The sequence below is a fragment of the Oryx dammah genome, unplaced genomic scaffold, assembly GCF_014754425.2.
Source record: "Oryx dammah isolate SB20612 unplaced genomic scaffold, SCBI_Odam_1.1 HiC_scaffold_19, whole genome shotgun sequence".
NCBI classification, from domain to species: Eukaryota; Metazoa; Chordata; class Mammalia; order Artiodactyla; family Bovidae; genus Oryx; species Oryx dammah.
Genome location: NW_024070203.1, coordinates 14124368 through 14144534, shown reverse-complemented (window position 1 = coordinate 14144534; position 20167 = coordinate 14124368). Strand labels below are relative to the sequence as shown.

At 56.3% G+C, this 20167-nt stretch overlaps 2 protein-coding genes and 1 long non-coding RNA gene across 4 annotated transcripts; 2 read left to right on the top strand and 1 right to left on the bottom strand.

Annotated features, from left to right (window-relative positions):
• Positions 1–2186: 2186 nt before the first annotated feature.
• ZFP41 (ZFP41 zinc finger protein) lies at positions 2187–15427 on the top strand. Its single transcript, XM_040261645.1, is given in 6 exon segments — positions 2187–2317; positions 2320–3544; positions 4935–5041; positions 10526–10688; positions 13361–13526; positions 14256–15427. Coding segments are annotated over 2 exon segments (588 nt in total). The 5' UTR covers positions 2187–2211; the 3' UTR covers positions 2802–3544; positions 4935–5041; positions 10526–10688; positions 13361–13526; positions 14256–15427.
• On the top strand, positions 3648–15427 carry GLI4 (GLI family zinc finger 4). 2 transcript variants are annotated; one of them, XM_040261633.1, is made up of 4 exons: positions 3648–5041; positions 10526–10688; positions 13410–13526; positions 14256–15427. In XM_040261633.1, the coding sequence occupies exons 1-4, from the start codon at positions 4907–4909 to the stop codon at positions 15176–15178; spliced, it is 1338 nt and encodes a 445-aa protein (XP_040117567.1). In that variant the 5' UTR covers positions 3648–4906; the 3' UTR covers positions 15179–15427. The 2 variants fall into 2 exon arrangements, with proteins under 2 accessions (XP_040117567.1, XP_040117568.1); XM_040261634.1 differs by lacking the exon at positions 3648–5041 and adding an exon at positions 8967–9206.
• On the bottom strand, positions 4526–8977 carry LOC120878777. The gene is made up of 2 exons (XR_005724632.1): positions 8160–8977; positions 4526–7509 (listed from the first exon to the last, which is right to left on the bottom strand). It is a non-coding gene; the product is annotated as an uncharacterized LOC120878777 (long non-coding RNA).
• Positions 15428–20167: the final 4740 nt, after the last annotated feature.

Genomic DNA, 20167 nt, shown 5'->3' with positions numbered 1-20167 from the left:
GAAGCTCAGAAGTAATACAGAAAAGGAATAGGTGAAGCTTCTTAACCAATGAAACATGAGCCATGCTGGTAATTCTTCTACAGGTACCTGGGCCTGACCTGTCACTGGGACTGACTGATTCCTGTTTGAATTTTGTGGTGATATTAGAATGTTAGGGTTAGGGTTTAGATGGGATTAGGGACAGAGACTGTCAAATCTTTTAGATAATGCACTCAAGAGCCTGGGTTTGGCCCTCAGTGGACAGTCAGCTCCAGTTAAGGCCACAGGAAGAATGAAACCCTGGTGAGGAAACAGGGCATGAGGTCAGGGAGGCTTCTCTGAGAAGAACCCTCAGAGCAGAGCTCTGAGTGAGTGAGGGGTCAGCACTAGTTCTCAGGACCTGTTTGTGGGCAGTCAGGTGCTGAGGCAGGAAGGGCTGGGAAGGTGCTTGGGAAGGGGCAGGGCAGCAGTGTGAGGAGAACCACGGGGGATTTGACAGGGATGTGACGGAGTTCACTGGCTGCTGGGTGGAGGATGCCACCCAGCAGAGGACTCAGGAGGGCCAGGGTGAGGGTGGCAGCAAGTTTCATCCAGGTGATGGGCAGTTAGAGGAAGCACAAGCTGGAGTCAAGGTTGCCAGGAGAAATATCAATAACCTCAGATATGCAGATGATACCACCCTTACGGCAAAAAGTGAAGAGGAATTAAAAAGCCTCTTGATGAAAGTGAAAGAGGAGAGTGAAAAAGTTGGCTTAAAGCTCAACAATAAGAAAACTAAGTTCATGGCATCTGGTCCCATCACTTCATGGGAAATAGATAGGGAAACAGTGGCTGACTTTATTTTGGGGGCTCCAAAATCACTGCAGATGGTAATTGCAGCCATGAAATTAAAAGACGCTTACTCCTTGGAAGGAAAGTTATGACCAACCTAGATAGCATATTAAAAAGCAGAGACATTACTTTGTCAACAAAGGTCCGTCTAGTCAAGACTATGGTTTTTCCAGTGGTCATGTATAGATGTGAGAGTTGGACTATAAAGAAAGCTGAGTGCCGAAGAATTGATGCTTTTGAACTGTGGTGTTGGAGAAGACTCTTGAGAGTCCCTTGGACTGCAAGGAGATCCAACCAGTCCATCCTAAAGAAGATCAGTCCTGGGTGTTCATTGGAAAGACTGAAACTCCAATACTTTGGCCACCTCATGCAAAGAACTGACTCATTTGAAAAGACCCTGATGCTGGGAAAGATTGAGGGAAGGAGGAGAAGGGGACGACAGAGGATGAGATGGTTGGATGGCATCGCTGACTCAATGGACATGAGTTTGGGTAGACTCCAGGAGTTGGTGATGGACAGGGAGGCCTGATGTGCTGTGGTTCATCGAGTTACAGTCAGACACGACTGAGTGACTGAACTGAACTGATGGGCGATACCTTCTGTCAGGGTCGCATGTGGCTCTCATGGCTGGTAGCTCTAGAAGCACATAGTCTGGTCCCAAATGCTAGAAGTGGAGAAGGAGCAAATAAAGGGGAGGGAAACTCCACAATTGGGGGCCACACAGCAGTTATTGGTCCATGGTGCACATGAGGATCCAGGTGTGGAGATGCCGCCCCTGGCAGAGGAATAAGAATTCTTTGGTTAGGGACTTCCCTGGTGGTCCGGTGGCTACGATGCCACTCTCCCAATGCAGGGGGCCCGGGTTCAATCCCTGCTTAGGGAACTAGATCCTGCATGCCACAACTAAGACCTGGCAGAGCCAAAGAAATACATTAAAAAAAAAAATTCCTGGTGAGCAACTGAGTAAATGATGACATTTACCCAGATGAGGAAAACTGGGAAGAGTAAGATTGGGGTGGGGGTGTTCTGGGAAATCAGTTCTTTGGTCATGTCCAGCCTGAAACTTATGAGATGTCCGGGTGGCACACACCAGCAAGAAAGGAAGGGGGCCGTGTCCGCATGCCTCTGCTGCCCCTTTCCCTGCCCATCTGTCACTTTGTAACTCAGTTCCTCCCAGACATTCACTTAATCTACTAGTTCGTGCTCTTGTTTCTCTCCAGCCCCAGAAGGGTTGCTGGCGCTGTTCTGTTCCAGAACTTAAGTTCCAAGCTTGGAAAAATAAAGTCCTTTCAGAAGAAGTGAATTTACAAGGGAATTTGTAGGCTGGAGGATTTTGCCCTTGGCCATCCTCCTTGATCCTTGCCAGCTTTCAGGGGGCCTTCATCTACCCTGAAAACAAGGATGGATAAGCCCACAGGCAAGAAAAATAAGACACGGACCCCACAGGCAGAAGTGCACGTGCAGAAGGACACTGCCAAAGAAGAGAAGGGATCTGGGAAAGAACAGCCAAACCGACTTTGGCCCAAAAGCACAGGAAGGAAGCCTGCCTCAGTCCTGAGAATGAGGAGCACATGTTTGAGGTCTTAGATGCTTCGTTTAAAGATGACTTTGAAGGAGTTCCCATGTTCACTCCCTTCCAGAGGAAGAAGCCCTACGAATGCAGCAAATGTGGGCGCATCTTTAAGCACAAGACGGATCATGTTCATCACCAGAGAGTCCACGTTGGAGAGAAGCCCTTCCAGTGTGCCCAGTGTGGGAAGACATTCAGGCACAGCTCTGATGTAACCAAGCACCAGAGGATTCACCCCAGAGAAAAGCTCTTTGAATGTAGTGAATGCGGCAAAGCCTTTAACTGCAGTTCCAATCTCCCGAAACACCAGAAAACCCACACTGGAGAGAAGCCATACGGATGTAAGGAGTGTGGAAAGACCTTTGCCTACAGCTCATGTCTCATTCGCCGTCGGAAACATCACCCACGGAAGAAGCATTGAACGTGGGTAAGCCACCCACCAGACTCAGAATTTTGTGCCTGCGAGAACGTCCTGGCAGGCCTGCCTGGGGGTCCTCTTCCTCTGGAGTCTGAGCAGGCTGGTGGGGTCCTGCCTTCACCAGGAGACCCACCTGAACCAGGTCAGCAAACACCCAAGCCATACAGAGAATCTCCAGGTTGAGACATCATGACAACAAGCATGCAAACTGCTGTCCAGAGGGCAGGCTTGGGACCCGAGCACAGCGCAGCACTTCCCACTGCTGCCTCGCCTGTAGCACCAATGCTGGCCTCAGCCCTCCCACCGGCTCCTTTGAAGACTGGTCTGCAGACCCTTTGCCCACTGTGTCCCAAGTCCATCTCCGTGCAGCCTGGCAGGAGGCCTGTGTCCCTGGGCTGGGCAGCAGTGCTTCTGCAGTGAGCACTGGGAACCCCACTGTCCCCCTGGCCTTGGCTGGCTGTGCCGGCAGTGATGTGCTTTATCCTGTGCCTTCCCCGCTCTGCTGGAGCACCATTCCTTGAACTTGGCTCCCATCCCCAGGAACTGGATTCCCTGTGTGTCCTTCCGGCTCAACCACCATCCCAGCTGAGCAGCCTGGCTTACCACTCAGGACACTAAATGCTGCCACCATGGGCACTTCCTGCCCTGGCTATGTTGGCCCCAGGATGTTGATGGCAGCTTGGATCCAGCTTTTGCCTGCATTGCAGCTTTTCAGACACAAGACAGAAGGCCAGCTCTCCGTTCAGGTGAGTTCCACTTCTCCAAGCCTGGCTCCCAGGTTCTGTCCCACATCCTGCACATCCATGTGCTTGCCTGCCCTTGGCTTCCCTCCAGGAGTGGTCTGGCTGGGCCTCCACTCTCTCCTGGCTGGGGGTGTGGCTTGCCCCAGAATTTCGGCACAGTGTAAGAGGGAGGAGGGACCAGAGGGATGAGGGCGCCTGTCATCCAGGAAGTAATATGGCTTTTTATCAGTAAAACGTTGACACCTACATTTTCAGCTGTTTGGACCCAGAAAACTAATAATGACCCTGGTCTTGGGGCCTCCTCCATCAGAAAACAGGAGAGAATGCTCCCAGTGCAAACGTCTCTCCAGGTTAAGACTCTTGTTCTTTCTAAAAGCTACAGCATTGCAACAGCTCTACCTGCACCAGGCACCTCCATTCCACAGCTCAGTGGGCCCTCCTCCTGTACCAGCAGCCCAGCCCCAGGTGTGACCAGGCATAAGCTGGCACTGTGATCCTGCTCACACAGTCCCAGAACTGGAGATGTGATGAGGCAGAATTGTTCAAACAGGTGCCGGGAGGCTGGCTTAGGGAAAACACACCTGGGATCCTGGTGGGCAAGATTGCTGTAAAGGATGCTACTGGGACATTTGGCAAACCTTGTCTAGACTGTCCACCAGTGGGGGAGGGGGGACATCAACGTCCAGGCTCCCCAGTTTGATGGGCTACAGCCATCTCAGACAATGTCCTGGTCATGAAAGATGTCCCCTGTGGTCTTCAGGGCCACAGAACAAGGTCACAGTGTCTGCAGTTTGCTCTCAAAAGGTGAGCAAAGAAGCAATAACAACAATACCCAGACACTGAGTGACAACGCAGGCTGGCAAACCTTCTGTTAAGGGACGGATAATAACTGTTCTTGGCTTTGTAGCCATAAGATCTCTGTCACAACTCAGCTTGGCCATGACATGCAACAGCAGTCAGAGCACGGAAACAAACAAGCACGGCTCTATGCCAATAAAGCTTTATTTTACCAAAGCAGGCGGTGGGCCGGATTTGGCTGATTCTAGATGAAAGGATATGTGACATGTTCTGGGGGTGTCTGCCTCCGCTTCAGTTTGGTTTGTTTTTTATTTATTATGGTTTATAATATCCCATGATGAGTATATTGTTATATATAAAATATTGTTGTATAACACGTATTAATACCATAGATAGAAATACATCACATGTACTGTAGAAAAATTATCACTCTCTGTGTTAGTATGTCTCCCATGTTATTACCAATGGGAAGCATTTTTTGTGGCTACCTAATGATCTGTTAAATAAAAAGCCGACTTAACCATTTCCTAACATGTAGGCTGTTTCTAGTTTAGGTCACTATAAACAATGTGGTCAATATCTTTTCCACATTTAGGGCCAATGATGGGTTGCCAGAAATGGACTGATGGATGGAGATCATGCTGGCAAATACCTTCCTCCGGGTTGTGCCCCAGAAGTGCTCCAGCAGCTCACAGACAGCAGGTGAGTTTTAATCTCGCCAGTTAGAAGAGAAGAAACACTCTAACCTAATGTCTTTGATTCCGAGAGAGGAGGAGGCTGCAAAGAGCATGGTCTTTCGAGCCAGGGTTGCCGACGCACCCTTGTGCCTTGGAGATGTGGGGCCTTGGCTGGTCCTCACCTCCTTGTGCCTCCAGTCCCCAGAGGTGACATCGGGGCACTGACGGTGCTCAGCCTGGTCACTGCCTGTGTGTGACCTCAGTGCCACGCTGACCCCCAGTTTAGCCACTGTCAGCTCTGGTCACTTGTTAGTGTCCTTAGTGGGGGGACATTGACCCGCAGGCATGAGAGGTGGCCGTGCAAGCAGACAGGCTTCAGTGCCTCTCCCAGGAAAACAAGAGAGACACAAGAAAACAGTCACGCAGCCCGTCTACAATCAGCCACTGGCGCTTCTGCCACCTGGTGTTTGGTGCAAACTGATGGTCTCTCATTTCTTCTGAGTTAACTATTACGACACCACACCGCCTCCAAGCACTGAACCCCACACCCTTCAGATATCAATCTGTTTTGATGGTTTTGTTGGCTATTGCTCTTCAAATGAAACTCAAATTCCAGAAAAAGAAAACCTGCTAAGTAACTTGAGTCAAAGAAAAAACCATAATGAAAGTTATAAAATACTTAAACCTGAATGATAATGAAAATACAGCTTGCCAGAACCCATGCATCTGTGGTCAGTTAACCTACGACAAAGGAGGAAGACTGCACAATGAAGAAAAGACAGTCTCTTCAGTAAGTGGTGCTGGGAAAACTGGACTGCCACATGGAAATCAGTGAAATTAGAACATTTTCTAACACCATACACAAAAATAAACTCAAAATGGATAAAAGACTTAAATGTAAGACCAGATAGTATAAACTCCTTAGAGGAAAACAGGCAGAACACTTTTTGGCATAAACTTGCAACAATATCTTTTTGGATCCACATCCTAGAGTAATAAAAATAAAAACAAAAATAAACAAATGGGACCTAATCAAATAAAAGTTCCTGCACAAGGAAAGGAAACTGTAAAACAAAAAGACAAGCTACAGAATAGGAGAAAGTATTTGCAAATGATTCAACCAACAAGGAATTAATGTCCAAAATATACCGATAGCTCATGTAGCTCAGTATCAAAAAAACAACCCAATCAAAAAATGGCAGATCTAAATAGACATTTCTCCAAAGAGGACATACAGATGGCCAACAAAACTATGAAAAGATGCTCAACATCACTAATTATTAGAGAAATGCAAATTAAAACTACAGTGAGGTCTCACCTCACACTGGGTCAGAATGGCCGTCATCAGAAAGTGCAAATAATAAATGCTGGAGAGGATGTGAAGAAAAGAGAATCCTCCTACATTGGTGGTGGGAATGGAAACTGGTGCAGCCACTGTGGAGGACAGTATGGCAGTTCCTTAAAAAATTAAAATTAGAGATACCATATGATCCAGCAATCCCACTCCTGGGCATATATCCGGAGAAAACCATAATTCACTGAGCAGAGGAGTGGATAAGAAGCTGTGGCCCATTCACACAACAAAATACTATCCATCCATGGAAAGAGCTGAGCACTACCACCCACTACAACGTGGGTGAGATCCAGAAGGATTATGCTTAGTGTAGGAGCCAGGCACAGAGGACAAACACTGTATGATTCCACTTGTATGAGTTCCACTTCACTATGTGTATTCATATAAATGAATTGCCCTGGAATGGGCAAATGCATAGGAAGTGGAGTAGCAGTTACCAGGTTGGAGGAGGACGTTGAGGGTTTGACAGGTACAGTTTCTGTTAGGTAGTGGTGACACGTACACAGCACTGGGAATATTTAATGCCACTGAATTATTTACAGTTGGTTAAAATAATAAATATTATATATATTTTTACCACAACAAAAAAAGTCTGTTGAATTTGATATACTAATAACAAAATGCAACTTTCTACAGCTGTCATCCATTTTAGCAACAAAAATGGCATTTTCTGGCAAGTTGAAGATGTGCTTACCTGCTGACCCAGAAACATCACTTGCTGACACGCTGTAGAGGAACTCTGGAACATGGGCTAAAGAGACACCTACGGCAGTATTTACACGGAAGCGGGTAAACGTGCATCAGCGTCTGTGGGTCTCAGACACAGCACTGTGCAAAGACAGGAGAACACGCAGTATGATTTCAGTCATTAGCTTGTGCAAAGCCAAGAAAACAGCATGTCATTTGGACGTGCACATGGGGAGAAACAGGAGTTGTTCCCCAGCCAGCGAGGCTTGGCGTTTGGTGGCCTCTGCTTCCTGAAGTGGGTGGAAACCGGGCAGAGTGTGGTCCAGCCCCGTAATTCCATCATAGCACACACACCCTAAAAAACAGTCATTTGTTTCCTCGCAATCCTGTTGCCAACCAGGGTGGGGTACCCCGGGCTCCAGAGCAGCATGGTCCTGTGACACCTTCCAAAGCTGAAACAGCGGAAAGCGAAGAGGCAGTTACCTTGTTAGAACACATCTCACTCAGGGTGCACAGGACAAATTAAGATGATGCCCCCAGACACGGTTAGCAGCCCTGGCACCTTACTGCCAAGCCTGGATCCGAAGGAAGGAGCTTGGCGCGCCTGCTCTTAGCTGCCTCGGGAGCAGCTGCTGTAGAACAAAGGCTGAGCAGGCTTTTTTTCACTTTTTGCCTTTATTTTATCAAAGCTAAAATCCTCTTTGGATTTGTTGCAAACCAGGTACTCCAGCCATAACCCCAAGGTGTCCTCACACCCACATCCCAACCAGCAGCAGGTACGGTCAGTTCTGTCCCCCACATACCCTCCTCCAGCCTCCTCTGCACCTTGCCCATCTCTCCCTTCTCTCCTGCCTCCCCACGGCCCTGAACCGATCTTAAATGCACTCTTCACTCCCTGCTCAGGACAGTTTGCTGGCTCCTGGTACAAGAAGAATGAAATCCAGCCTCCAAATTGACTTTAAGACCACTGTCCAGCTTGTTTTGGAGGCAGGGACCTGTCCTGTTCCACACTGTACCCCAGCTTGTGACTCAGGACCTGGTACCAGGTCAGGCAGAGGAGGGCAGGGGGTAACCTTCCAGAACCTACAGGGCTGGGATTCACCTCAAGTCTGGGGCAGGAATCAGCTGCTCAGGCACCTTTTCTCCAGCTCCAGGTGTGCTTCAGCCTCTTTCTCAGTTCTCATCCTGGTCTCACCACCCACCAAGGAAGGCCCCTCCCCACACACTTGGTCCTTCACATGTCCCTGGTTATCCGGTTTCTCTGCTGCCATGGCAGCCACCTGGGACCAGATGTCTCCTCCTCCCTGATGAGATCCTCAGGCCCGGGGCTGTGGCTCCTCTCTTGCTGTCTTCTGTCCTCTACCTGCCCAGACTCAGAGGTAGCCATGGGGAAGTAATTCTGCTGGACATCCATTCCTGGTGGACAGGTCCATGGAATCCTCCTCCAGCTGTTGCTTTTCCCAACAAGAGAGAGTGAGTCCACTTCTCTTTCTGGTTGTAAAATCTGGGCTGAGAAAGAGACTTAGTGAACGTCAGGAAATTCAGGAAGAATTCCATGAAAAGGTTGTGGGGAAATCTGTAACACTTCTCAGGACCTAAAGTTTGGGAACACATTTCAGTGGCAGGGTAGTTTAGGGGGCATTTGAGACACCCCAAAAAGAGAAGAGGACTGTCTTCAGCAAGTTCCCTAGCAAATGATGGCCATCCATGCTAGGGAAAGAGATTCCCCCGAGGATGCTTTGGGTGGAACTTTTCTTCTTGAGGACGGGAGCACTCCAGTGGCTATAAGAACTGTGCTTGTAGAATATGTCTGAGCCATCCCTGCCACGCGCGCGCTGCTCTGGAAGCATGTGCAACCAGGGACCGAGAGCTCAGCAGACGAACCTGGGGCGACTGACGTCGACAGGCTGCGGGCTCCTCTGATCAAAGCCCACAGATACTTGTGGGGCAGGTCCACTGGCCTCCGGCCGGCGCCGCACGGGTTAAGGAACTCCCCGCCCCGCGCGGCGCCCCGCCCACCGTCCCGCGAGGTCACCTAAGCAGTGGTCCTCCCAACACCCAGAGCGTCCCGGAAGTGCGCGCGGCCGGGCGGGGCGGGACGCGGGTGCACTTCCGGCCGGCTCCCGGGCGGCTACCTCCCGCTCGGAAGGTGAGTGGGTACCGGGCGGCGGTGATGGAGGCTGCCGGGGCGCCCAGCCCCGCTCGCGCGTCGCCCGGCGGGCCGGGCCCGGCCCCTGCAGCCGCCGCCGCCTTGGCCTCGACCGGGGCTGGGGGCGCGGGTGGGGGCTGCAGCGGGCACACTGTCCCCGAACTGTCGCGGGTGCCCGTTTGCGGGGCGCCTTCCCACGCTCCCGGAACCCCAGGGACGGGAGCTGTGGCGACCCCACTCTGCAGACGGGAAAGAGGCTCAGAGCTGCCTCTGGCCCGAGGTCGGTGGCCGAACGCAGCCCGGGCTGCCTGCTCTCTGCTGCCAGACGCCCGGTGTTCGGGCCCTTTCCCGCGGGGCACAGGCTCCAAGCTGGGGAAGAGGAAGTAGACAGGGTTCGCGCCCGGCCAGTGCCGTTTGTGTCCCTCCGCCTTCAGCCTGTCACAGCAGCGTGGAGGTGGAGGGTTTGCGTCCATGTGTGACTGCCACCTCCCCTCAGACAGCCAGGGTAGAGGTGGCGGTGCATTTGCCCGGGTAAGTCTCCCGGATATTAACTGATTTAAGATGGGTCTTAGCGGGAGTGAGAACCTGCACCCAGGTTCAGGACTGCAGCCCCACCCTGTGGCAGTTTACCTAGCTGCCGGTGACCCTTGCCATCTTTGGGGGCTGAGGTCTGGTGGGGGCTGACCCCGAGGACCCCTGTGGCGGCTGCCTCCCCGCTTCCTTGAAGCAGGTACTGTCTGCACCATTGCCGGATGTACGTTAACTTTGGACTTTCTCCTGCCCCTTTTTCACCCCCAAATAAGACCTACTTCATTAAAGTGTGAAAGAAAAACTCTCCCCTTGGTCGAAGCTGTTGTTGCAAACCAGATTAAAGGAGGGTGTTTTTGACCCGGAGGAGACTGAGAGCACCGGGGTGTGCTGGGGCCAGGTCTGCAGCCTCTGAGGGCTCTGTGGAGGGTTTTCCTCTCTGGAAGAGTCTCCTTGAGAGTTAACCTGGAATGTTCATGCTCCAGCAGGCAGGGTTCAGTTTTTGTCTTCCCCAGAGGCAGGGGCCCCTAGCCGTGACAGAAGGTTTTTCTGGAAGAACAGCCTGCTTCTCCTGGTGGGCAAGGCCTTGGGTTGGGAGAACATTCTGTTCTTGTAGGTGTGCTGGTGCTGTGCGCCTGGTGGAACGAACAGTTCCAACACTCTGGGCCCCACAGGTTGCTTCTTGGAATTCCTTACCCAGGGAGGGAGGCTCTGCCTGTTGCTGATTGCCACCCCCAACCCCGGCACACCCCTCTGACCCCCTCATCCTGCCATGGTTTTCATTTTCCCAGGTCCCCAGTGTGCACTCCTTCAGCAGGCCTTGGGGGAAGATGGCGGCCCTGGGGGACGGTCAGGAGCCCCCTCATGTCCTGTCCCCGGTCAGTTTCGAGTCACCTGGGACACCTGGAGCCCACCACCATGAAGCCCAACTTCACCTCCACGGTCATCAACATGGTACTTGCCTCCCTGCACTATCACTGCGGGCAGGCGGCTTGCTGGGCACTGGGGCTCCTGCACCCTGGTACCTGGGTTGGGACTTGGGCAGTGGTGGCTGAGCTTTGGGCTGAGCTGTGTGAGCAGTAGCTCTCTAGGGGACAGGCCCCAGGACTGTGTTTCTTTAGGGAATCAGGGCTGCAAAAAAAGCAGCCCTGATGGCCAGGCCTGTGTGACAGAAGCAAGTCACCTTGTCTCTCTCCCAGCCTTTGCTCCCACGCCAGGAAAATAGTGTCTAGAGATCTGGGCAAGCTGGTTTGGGTGGGGACCCCTCTGCGGATGGAGCCACCAACCTTGTTGCAGCCCCCAGCAGGATCTGGGGGTGTCCAGGTGTGGAAATAGCCAACAGCTGGCTGGGGAGGACACCGCAGCCCTGTGGCGTGTGGTGCCCCTGGGCCCTGTTCACACTCAGTCATCAGAGTCCGGGGCTTCCTTCCATGCCCCACATTCCACAGGAGACTTGGCCTCACTCCTCTCACAGTGGGGGACACAGATGCTGGTGACAGCTGGATGGGAGCCCAGAAGTGTCCCATCACTCTCAGGGCAACTGTGAGCCTGTGCCGCTGCCTGAAGAGCTGGCACTGTGTCCAGGGCCCACTCTGGGCCCAGGGTTCTCACTCTTGGCAGGTCCTGGCGTTATAGCAAATGATGTTATGGCAGCTGAGATGGGCTGAGCAGCAGCTATGCTGGGTGCCAGCTGTGTGCTGAGGGCTCTCTGTGGGGACAGGGGAAGCCGGGGGTGGGCACCAAACACACGAGGACAGTGAGGCCCACAGAGGTCGCAGGGGCGGCCTGAGCTCGCACACAGCCAGGGATAACGGGTTAGTCGAGGAGGAGCAGGAGCTCCTGGCGTGCCCTATGACGGGCCAGGCTGGGGCGTGTGCAGTGGGTGTGGAACTGGGCGCTGCCTTCAGGGAGCCCAGACCCCGCCCCCAGGGCACACAGCGGTTTCAGGGCCCCCACGCTGCCCCGGGGGACCTGCACTTCACCTCCAGCTCCTCATGTCACCCTCACACCAGCCTGGCGAGTAGGACCTCCTGTCGCCACATCTCTGATGGGGACCTGGAAGCCCAGACCTGAGCCAGTGGAGACCAGCAGAATCCAGACCCCACAGCCTGACAGAAGCGCTTGCCCTCAACGCCCCTGCGGGCCCAGCGCGCCACGGCTCCTCCCTGGGAGGCAGACCAGCAGGACACAGGACTCGGGAGGGGCTGTCCTGAGGATAAGAAGGCTGGTCCGCAAGCCCCTGCGGAGCAGGGCTGCCCCTGACCTGATCTCGCCCAGCCACGGGCAGCACAGGCCCAGAGGCTGGTCTTGGGTGCTCTGAGCCATGTCCAGGTGCCCTGAGATGCCTGAGGGTTGCCCGATTGGAAGGAGTGGGGCTTCACCCCTCCCCACTGCGTCCAGGCTGTTTTCCAGGGCAGAGAGAACCCCTCAGACTCTCGAGCCTTTCCTCTGCTGCTGAGGCTTTGCTCTTCAGGGGTCCACAGAGGCCTCTGCAGGAAAGACCCCAGCATCTCAGGAACCTGCCCAGGGCCCTCCAGCCAGCGAGGCCAGGACTTCTGGAGCCCCAGCCTCCCGACTCCTGTGTCCATGTCGGTGAGATGGGCCAGAAAGAGCGTTCGGGAGATCCACCCTGGCAGGCCTGGGGTCCCTCAGACACAGCCAGGCCTGAGCCCAGTGACCCCCCCGACAACCCCCTCCCCCCGCACCTCAAGGACCATTTCTGAACCTGCAGCTGAGCAGAGTGCTGGACGCCAGGCAGGGCCAGAGGGTGTCCTTAGAAGGGGAGCCCTGGTCAGCTCGAGTGGGGCAGGGAGCAGCATGTGCCAAGGGGACGGGGCCTGGTCCCTGGCAGGGGTGCTGGGTTGGGTGCAGGTGTGGGGCAGGGCTCAGCCCCTCTTCACTCGCAGCTCCCAGAGACTAAAGCGGAGCCACGCTGTACTGGGCTGGGCGGCGGGCCTGGCGCAGCCCCTCAGGGACTAGTGCCCTGCAGATGGAGGGCTGGACCCCTGGGGCTCTCAGGCTGGAGGAGGGAGGGGCCCCTGGCCAGGAGGCAGTCTTCCTAGAGGTGCCCCTGGCCTGGTGCCTGAAACTGAATTCCAGGTACCCAGTGGCCAACCCACCCCCCTGCTCCTCTCCTGCAAGTGTGTCCAGGCCTAACAACACACTTTCTGGGCTGTTTTACATGGAAAACTTTGAACCAAAAAACCACCCACTGCGTTTCCTCTGGAGCACTGGCCACAGCAGCACGCTGTCCACTTGAGCCTCAGGCCTGGGGCCCGCGGCCAGGGTCAAGCAGGCCTGTCCCTGTTGCTAGTTGAGGATGGCCTGCCTTCAGGCCAAGCTGTAAGCCTTCCATCACAGCCACCCTGGAGGTGCCCAGCGTAGGGGGACACAGCGCTGAGCTCTGTGAGAGGCCGTGTCAGGATGCAGCCATATGAGCAGGCTGTCCACCTAGCAGGCCGCACCTGGCCAGCCCCAGACTTCGGGTGGTTGAGTGATGGTGTGAGGGCAGCAGCCCAGAGCAGCCAGCCCTCCACCTCCCCCGCTGCAGGGCAGCCACGTGGTGTCTCAGGGCACCTCACACACCTGTCTCCTGAACACTCACTCCAACCCTTTGTGGCTCTCAGGAGCCTCCAGAGGAGGGGGAAATGAGCCCCAGCCCCCTGTGACCCCCAGGCTTCCCCAGCAGCAGCCCTGAGGTGCCCTCCCAGCCCCCACAGGAGCAGGAGCCGTCAGACCTGGACTTCCAGGAGGTGGCAGAGGTCCAGATCTGCAGAGACACCTGCTGGTCAGGTGAGTGAGCAGGCCACACCAGGGCCCTGCCCGCAACACAGTTACCTGCAGCTGCTGCCCACCAGGCTCCGGGCTATGCCCACCACACAGCCAGGCCCCCAGGCCCTTCTTGTCCCTGGCTCAGAGCGCGCTTCCGTCCTCCACAGCCCATCCCCACTGATGCCCATCCTGTTGCCTCCACTGTCCCGGCTGTGAGTGCTGCCCAGGCCCCCATAGCCCCGGCCTGTCCAGCTAGTGTCTGCCCCAGCACCACTGCCACCCCAGGCCGGCACTTTGGGAGTCGTCCTGGCCCCCTTCCCCCAGCATACTTCCCCCCACCTCCTCTAGCCCCCTAAATCAAGCTCTGGCCCCATCCCCAAGGCCTGGAACTGGATTCACCTGTCCAGGCACTTAGCCCCTCATTTCTCTGCTGCCCCACCCTACCCCGCCTCTTCCCCAGAGAAGCCCTTGTGGTGTCTCCCGGGGCTCCCTGAAGCAGCTCACGGGCCACAGGGGCCTGGAGAGGCGCCTCGGAGAGGACGCGGCAGGCGCTGGCTTCCCAGGCCAGCAGCCTTGGGAGTAGGGGCTTTTTTGTTTGGCTCCGAGTCTGAACCTCCTGTCCACTCCTCCCCTCAGCAACTCACGCATGACCCATCCGCTCCCACCCTGGCGCAGGCACCCGGGGTGGGACAGGGTCCTGTGAGGGGGCGGCCTCTGAGAGCCCTCCGCCTCTCCTGCTTCTCGTTTCAGGTTCTGAGTCGGAGCCGGAGCAGGCCCTGTCGTCTCCCCGCCCGCACAGTCCTGAAGATGAGGTGCACCAGGCCGAGGGCGTGCTAAGGACCCTGCTGAGGAGCCTTCCCCGCAGACCCGGTGGTGGGGACTGCTTTGGGCAGGAGCCCAGCCTGGAGCAGCCAGCAAGCCAGCCACCGAGGGCCGGGCCCCGTTCCCAGAAGAGAGGCACCTGGCTCGGGTCGCAGGGGGCCTCCGAGACGGAGAGCATCCCGGGGCGCACAGCCGAGCTGGCGGGCGGCTTGAGCCGGGGCTCGGGGCTCGGGACCCAGCAGGGTGGCCCGCGGGGCGGGAAGCCGCACAGGTGCGAGGCCTGCGGCAAGAGCTTCAAGTACAACTCGCTCCTGATGAAGCACCAGCGCATCCACACGGGCGAGAAGCCCTACGCCTGTCACGAGTGCGGCAAGCGCTTCCGCGGCTGGTCGGGCTTCATCCAACACCACCGCATCCACACAGGCGAAAAGCCCTACGAGTGCGGCCAGTGTGGCCGTGCCTTCAGCCACAGCTCACACTTCACACAGCACCTGCGCATCCACAATGGGGAGAAGCCATACGAGTGCGGCGAGTGCGGCCAGGCCTTCAGCCAGAGCTCCAACCTGGTGCGGCACCAGCGGCTGCACACGGGCGAGAAGCCGTACGCCTGCAGCCAGTGCGGCAAGGCCTTCATCTGGAGCTCGGTGCTCATCGAGCACCAGCGCATCCACACAGGTGAGAAGCCCTACGAGTGCCCCGACTGTGGCAAGGCCTTCCGCGGCCGCTCGCACTTCTTCCGGCACCTGCGGACCCACACCGGTGAGAAGCCTTTTGCCTGTGGCGCCTGTGGCAAGGCCTTTGGCCAGAGTTCCCAGCTCATCCAGCACCAGAGGGTCCACTACCGGGAGTAGCGAGTGCTGGGAACGCAGCAGCAGCCTGGGGTGGAGGCGGCATTCCCACGAAGGGCTCCTGCCTGCGCACCCTCCTGGTTGGCACAGCCGGCATCACATGCCCTGCCCGGAATAAATTCTTTGTACTTGATGGAAGAGAGAGGAGGCCCAGGAGCTGACTTCATCACCTTCTTGGGCTCTGTGCAGGGTGTGGTGCAGATTGCATGTGCATATGGGTCGGTAAATAACAAACATGGACCTAAACCTGGAGACTTCAGTTGGATATAGGGGTTTTTATTTTTACACGAATAGAAGCAGTGTACCATGATGGCTATGAAAATCAACTGGAATTTAAAGCCCAACTCTACACTTAACTGTAAGGTTAGACAAGTTAATCTCTCCGAATTTGTTTTCTAATTAGGGAAAAAAGATATATTAGTCAGGGCTCTCCAGAGAAGCAGAGGCCGTTGGAGAGACAGGTAGGTTAGGAATCTGCTCGTGAGGTTACAGAGGCTGAGATGCCCCAAGACCTGCGGGGGGCTGCTGGAGACCCAGGAGCATCAATGGTATAGCTCCAGTCTGCAAGCCAGCAGGCCCGGGACCCAGGAAAATGCAGTGTTTCAGTCCAAAGGCAGAATGAGACTGACAGCCCAGTTCAACAGGCAGGAGAAGTTCACTGTTACTTGGCCTTTTTGTCCTAGTCAGTCTCTCAGCTGATCGGCTGCGACCCACGCACATGAGGGTGAGGAGCCCAAGCACTTTACTCAGTCTGCTGACTCAGATGACCATCTTGCCCAGAATAATGTTTGACCATGTATCTGGACACCCTGTAGCTCAGTCCAGTTGACACATAAAATTAACCATCATTAGCAAGGATAAGATCGTACTTGACGTTGTAGAGTTGGCCTCATTCCTCCTGCTATGGGTGTTCTCTCTCTCTGGGATGCAGACCAGAGCTCAGAGGAGCCCCAGACCTATTTGCTTCTATTTTACCCACTAGAGGGTAAGGGAAACATCCCAGAGAAGGGTTCTGCTGGGGTCTTAGGCCACTTGCTGTCCATCCCTGGGAGATGGGCTCGGAGATTGCCATTCAGCCTGATTCAAAGTTACACCCATGGCTGGTGGCAGGATGCTGGGATGAGCAGACAGAACCACAAGTTCCTCTGCCCACATTTTCAGTACCATTATTGTCCACGTGCTTGTCTTTGTCAGTTGCAAAGCATCATTCCATATGGGGCTACATCAGTATCTCATAAGCCTGAACCAGACGAGGGGTTAGGCTGGACCCAGACTCCCGAGAAAAGAGTATCTCCAAGGCTGGGGTCAGAGCTTGCTGAAAAACAGATTCCCAGACCCCACATCAGGGAAGACAGATTCAGTAGATCCGGGGTGGGGCCAGGGAATCTGGATTTAGCTCCAGCACCCCCAGCGATGTTGACAGTGTGCCAGGCTTGGGGGCCTATGGGCTCACCCAGCCCCTCAAAGCAGGTGTTTCTGCATGGGCGACGGTCCCAGCTCTACTCAGACACCAACTGGAAGGGGGCCCGGCACTTCTGGACTGCCTGGCTGAGGCCAGGGTCCGCCCTCCAGCACCAGCCCTCCCAGTCCTGCCCTCTGGGCCTGTCATAGCCTGAGTACATAGGCTATGTACTCAGTGGAGGAAGAGCCCTCAGGATTTGAAGGTGGTGGTCACACTAGGGGCCATCTCCTCGCCCCCGCAGTTCTTTCCTAAGTGCTGAGTTCCTTCAACTGGTCGCAGGGATAGTGGACCAAGCCAGCATGCACCATTCCTCCCCTGGGCCGCCCCAACAACCCAATACTCGCCTCCGCCTCCCACCCGCTCCACCAGAGTCTTCTGGAATCACGAGGTGGGTGGTGTCCCTTGTTTGCTTTCCAAAGTCTCTCCTTAACGCGCCGGGCCTCCTTGCCCTTTCCCTCCCAGGCTGTCTCTGCCTCACCGCCCGCTTCTCCGAGGTCCCACAGCCAGTTGCTACCCAGCACCTCGGACAGCTCCAGAGAAGCGCGCCGGTCCGAGCCTAGGTGCACCGCCCCGAGGCTCTCGGGCTCAGCTCAGTGGCTCCCGGGGTCTCCTCTCCGCGGACTCCTGCCCCGGACAGGGCCCCTCGCGGGCCCCCTACCCCCGAGCTTCCGAGAGCTCCGGGAAGTGCTGGCGGGGCGGGGCTCGCTGTGGGCGCGGCGCGCACTTCTGGCTCCCGTGAGCCGCGGGGCGGAGGCGGGGTGGCCCCGCGCTGCGGATCCCTCGGCCCTGCGGCCCAGCGGGCGGTGGACGCGGTGTCACGGCCGGCCCCCTCGGGCCTTCCTCCCACAGTCCGCACGACCCCTGACCGCAGAGCTGCGTCCGTGCGCCAAAAGGGCGTCCCCCGCCCGCTGGGCCCAGGGACAAGACGGCCGCAGGCCAGGATCCCAAATCATGCTTCTCCCACCTCCTCATTTTCGGGAGTGCGCTGAAAGAGTTGACAATCCCGGGGGAGGCCGGGTTTCGCTTTGGAAGAAGTTCGTCTGGGAGTGTGCGGGCGGAGCTTGTGAAGTCTGGACCGCTGGGCCCCTGAGGGGAGCCCCCGGCCCCGGGCACGGCCCCATCCGCACGACGTCCTCGTGTCGCCGACGCCAGCGCTATCACCCGCTGTGACCTCACCTGCCACTCCGACTGCCAAGGGCACCAGGCCAGGCTCTCGTCTTCCGGAGGAGGGGACCCAGGGACACGGTACTCCCCTCTCGAGCCCCGGGCTGTGTCCCTTTGGCCACGGTCCTGACCTCGGCATCTGTTATTCAGTGTGCGGCCCAATCCCCTCCCCGCTGCCCTGCTGCCTCGCCCCAAGGATCAGCCAGATTCCCGGTCTCAGGGGAAACTGAAGGCTAGTCCTCAAGGAGGACAGGTTTTAACAGATTTTTTAAAATTTTAATTTAAAAAGTTTATTTGAGCAAAACTCATTTGGAATTAAGCAGGGCTCCCAGATTTCTTTTTCTTTAACAACATTGCTGGGTGGGGGATGAGGGTGGGAGAGGGTGGAGACAGGTAGTGAGTTGGAGATCAACTTGTACACACAGTTATATTTGAAATGGGTAAACAGCAAAGACCTACTGAATAGCACAGGGAGTTCTGCTCAATGTTATGTGGCAGCCGGGATGGAAGGGGAGTTTGGGGAAAAGCTAATACATGTATATGTATGGCTAAGTCGCTTTGCTGTCCACCTGAAACTATCACATTGTTAATAGGCTATACCTCAATACAAAATAAAAGGTTGAAAAACATTTTTTAAAAAGAAAAACAAAATGAAAAAATAATAATATTTTGCGAGTTTGTTCCCTTCTCACACACTTCCTCTCCCTGACCTTGATCCCTGCAAAACCCCATCCCAGACACAGGGTTTAATTCCCTTGTTCCCTGAATTAAAGAGATGATGCGCCTTCCCCAGGTCTCTGCATGCTCCGGTTCAGAGGCTGCTGTCATCTGCTGCCTCCCCTTCTGGGTTCAGCTCAGAGTGAGGAAGAGATTCCAGGGCAGGAAACCCCGGAAGAGGCAGAACCCCAGTGTGTCCAGGGGACAAACGCCTCCAGTCTCCCATGGCGGGGCCAGGGACCTGCCGGCCTGTGCAGAAGCCATCAGTGTTCCCAGCTGGCAGGGCTGCCACAAGAGACCTGCCCACACCAGGCGATTCCTGGGGAGGAGAGGAACTCCTAGGGAGGAGAGGAACCAAGACCTCGAGATGGGAAGCAAAGCCAGCCTCACCGCCAGCCTGTGACATGCCAGGGAGACTGCACAAGAGGGAGGTTGGGAGCGATGAGCCCGGCTGTTCGAGCCACTCCAAATCTAGCAGGCGTGGGGAGCCCCAGCCCGGAAACCAGCTCTCCACCAGCCTGTGGGACCCAAGGCCTCCCCGCACGGGCCAAGGCCTGGAGCGGCAGAAGCTTCCAGTTAGGGAGAAGCCTCACCAGTGCGGCCAGTGCGTGCAGGAGGGTTTTCGGGTGGACGTCGGACCAGAGGATCCACACTGGCAAGAAGCCATCTCGTGTAGCCAGCACGGGAAAGCCTTCATGCACAGCTCCCAGGTCACGCAGCCCCCGCGGGTCCACAGCAGCGAGAAGCCGTCGCGTGCCCGCGGTGCGGCCCTTCCTTCAGCCAGAGCTCCAGCCTCACTCAGCACCAGCGGGGCCACCCCGGGGAGGAGCGGTATGCCTGCCAGGAGTGCGCGGTGCCTTCAGCATTAGCGCCCTCCTCAGCGAGCATCCACACCGGGGAAAGCCCTCTGAGTGCAGCCGCACCTTCAGGGCCCTGTCGGACTTCTTCCTGCACCAGAGGGTCCACACTGCGGAGAAGCCTTTCGCTGTGCTGAGTGAGCAGGGCCTTCCTCTGAGCTCTCACCTGAGCCAGCGCAGGTAGGTTCATGGCACAGAGTGAATCAAGGCAGCCACTGTGGGGGGGGGGGGGTGCGGGGGGGCGCACTGGGGCCTCTGCTGCCCCGAGCTGACCCTGCACGGAGGGCGCTGGGGACACTGCGGTCGCCTGTGGTGCTTTGGTGCAGGCGTGCGGAGAGCAGCACTCAGGTTCGCCCTGAAGCTGGTCCTGACACCTGCACCCCGGTTAAGACGCCTGCGCTGGCTCCCTCGCCCGCAGCCCTGCCGGGCCTTCACTGCCCCCTGGGCCGCCCGGTAACAGTGCTAACAGAGTTCCACTGGCTCCCCCTGGCAAGCGGACCGGAGGTTGCGGCAAGGCGGCAGCGCCCTTTCACTCGCTGGGAGATCTGACAAATAGGCTGTTGAAACGAGCTCCGCGGTCCCCCTGATGGCAGCCCTGAGAAAGGCCTAGACCAGAGGTCAGGCAATGGGAAGAGCACTGCAGTACGCTCCCTTCAAGCGGCCAGTGGGCTTTGCATATGTGCGGACGACGAACTCTTTTCTTTACGCAACATTTTCCCGCGGCGCCGACGGTGCGGGGGGTGCGGGGGGTGCGCCGCGAGGGGCGGGGACGCCGAATCGAAGTCTAGCTGG

Coding starts and splice junctions, on each gene's coding strand:
- GLI4 (XM_040261633.1), top strand. CDS start 4,907: ATGTGGTCAATATCTTTTCCACATTTAGGGCCAATGATGGGTTGCCAG. Junction 5,042..10,525: donor CAGCAGCTCACAGACAGCAG/GTGAGTTTTAAT, acceptor TCATTTTCCCAG/GTCCCCAGTGTGCACTCCTT. Junction 13,527..14,255: donor CAGAGACACCTGCTGGTCAG/GTGAGTGAGCAG, acceptor TTCTCGTTTCAG/GTTCTGAGTCGGAGCCGGAG.